Raw genomic sequence first — 1946 nt, forward strand, 5'->3', positions numbered from 1 at the left:
CGTAAATAGGTTTACCGTAATATCTTGAGTTACCGCGCAATAGTAGATTGTGAGCTGGGCCGGCTGGAGTCAGAGCCGGCCAGCTTTACCGCGGTAATATATCGGCATAAAATGTGACGATGGATAATAGAGCCAAGCAAACAGTCTGGCCACGCCTACTCTGTATATTTTAACACAAATAAGCCACGCCTTCTTTAATTTGTCATCAACATGGCGGCGTACGGGAATACGGGGCCAAGCAGGAAAAATCTTTACGTCGTTTCTTTGGTTATTTTCCTCCAGCTGTTGGTCAATGGCTCCCATGCCTTACCAGTGAACACAACAGTTCACGGTAAGTCACAAGTGGTTTTTTTTAAGTGGTTGTGAAGGTTTTCTTTTCCTTAACGATTGTGCTAGCTAGCTATGTGACTAGCATTACGGAAGCCAAAGTTAGCAAGGGCCGTATTTTGTTGAAACAAACGTCATGACGAGCATTTGTATAGTCTTTTGTTTGGACACATCAGCTATGTTTCAGAAAGTATAACTAAAACGCCCTGAACAGCGTTTTTAGTTCCGTTTGATAAATAAATAAAATAAACTCCTGCTAGTCAATCATTAACTTATTCATGTTTATCAGTGAGTTTTTAGATTTTGGTTGCAACACTAAAAATTTTATTTAAATGGGGTTTTGTAAAGTTGTTTTGTAGCAATARAACTACAGAGTTAGTATGATTTATTTTGAAAGTACACTGCTTCACTCCTTACTCAGTTTAGATGCTGTGCTTGTTTTTCACATTTGGACTGACTGTAATTTTATATGTAGTATTATTTTGGATACGCTATAACTGGAGATATGTCAGCGCTGACACTGAAGCTCTGAGTGACCTAGTGGTGGACTTTGGTCAGTGATTGTACCAAAAATGAGGACTGTTATGTGTCGTTTTGTCTTTTTTAATGGAGATTCAATGTTATATTTTGTCTAAACGGCTACCAGATTTTACATGTGGCGTTTTTCTTTAACAAGTACAAATTAGACTTAACTTTTTTCTTTTTTAAAGTAATGTTTTAATTGTGTTTAAGTTATTAGTTTTTGAAAATCTGTGAGCAGACTAAATTTCTCACAAAGGTCTTTTGTCCAGTGATTATTTATGCTGGCAAAAGCCCACGCCAATGAATAGACCCTTTCTCTTCTGCTTCTTCATGCTTCAAGTCCTCAGTGTTCTCCTCCTGTCCCGTCCCAGGCAACACCTCATACTCCCAGAGGATGAAACAGTGCTGATGATTGTTGATGAAATGGTGTCATCAATTCAGGAAGGATGTCTTTGGTTAAAAACACGCAGGCATTGATTTTATGTAGTGCGTATTCATTTAAAATTAAAGTATTTTTTGTTAATAAAATGAAAAGTTAGGGTTTAGTAAAGTTTAAACTTCAGTTGTTTCATGTTAGTTATTTTTTTTTTTTTTACAATTTTCATCCATTTTTTATCTGTTGGAAGTTTTTTTTTTCATCAGCTCAGTATATCCAGTCAGAAAGCAATGATTATGGACATTATCTGCTTTACTTTGATTTGTCTTGATATTGTTTTATTACGTGTGCTTTTTGTGTTCCCCCTTCATAAACTGTGTGAAGCAAAATTATTGCATTTTTGAATTGGTAAATAATTAAGAGCCCCATTTTGAATGAACTGCAAATATTTTGTTTTATGAAACACTTCATTATGTTTTTTTATTTTTTTATTTTTTAAAATCTGAATAAGGTTGGGTAATATTGACAAAAAATTAATCACGATTAATTGTGGTATTTAGCCAATGACGATTAATCACCTGGAGTCCCTGGACACCCTTATTTCATAGTCACATGACCAATTTAGTGGGAAAGATTTGTTCTTTGTAAAAAAGTTGTTCCCAATTGTGTGAAAATTACAGATTTTATGCTATTAGGGCTGCAATGATTAATCGATTAATCA

General features: G+C 34.9%; 1 protein-coding gene across 1 annotated transcript in view; it reads left to right on the forward strand.

Annotated features, from left to right (window-relative positions):
* The first annotated feature begins 62 nt into the window (after nt 1-62).
* cunh5orf15 (chromosome unknown C5orf15 homolog) overlaps nt 63-1946 on the forward strand; it is a 7936-nt gene continuing 6052 nt past the window's right edge. Inside the window, exon 1 of the mRNA XM_014018420.1 lies at nt 63-331. Coding sequence (XP_013873874.1) covers nt 211-331 — 121 coding nt within the window. The 5' untranslated portion in view covers nt 63-210. The remainder of the gene's footprint in view (nt 332-1946) is intronic.

The sequence above is a fragment of the Austrofundulus limnaeus genome, unplaced genomic scaffold, assembly GCF_001266775.1.
Source record: "Austrofundulus limnaeus strain Quisiro unplaced genomic scaffold, Austrofundulus_limnaeus-1.0 Scaffold192, whole genome shotgun sequence".
Taxonomy (NCBI): Eukaryota; Metazoa; Chordata; class Actinopteri; order Cyprinodontiformes; family Rivulidae; genus Austrofundulus; species Austrofundulus limnaeus.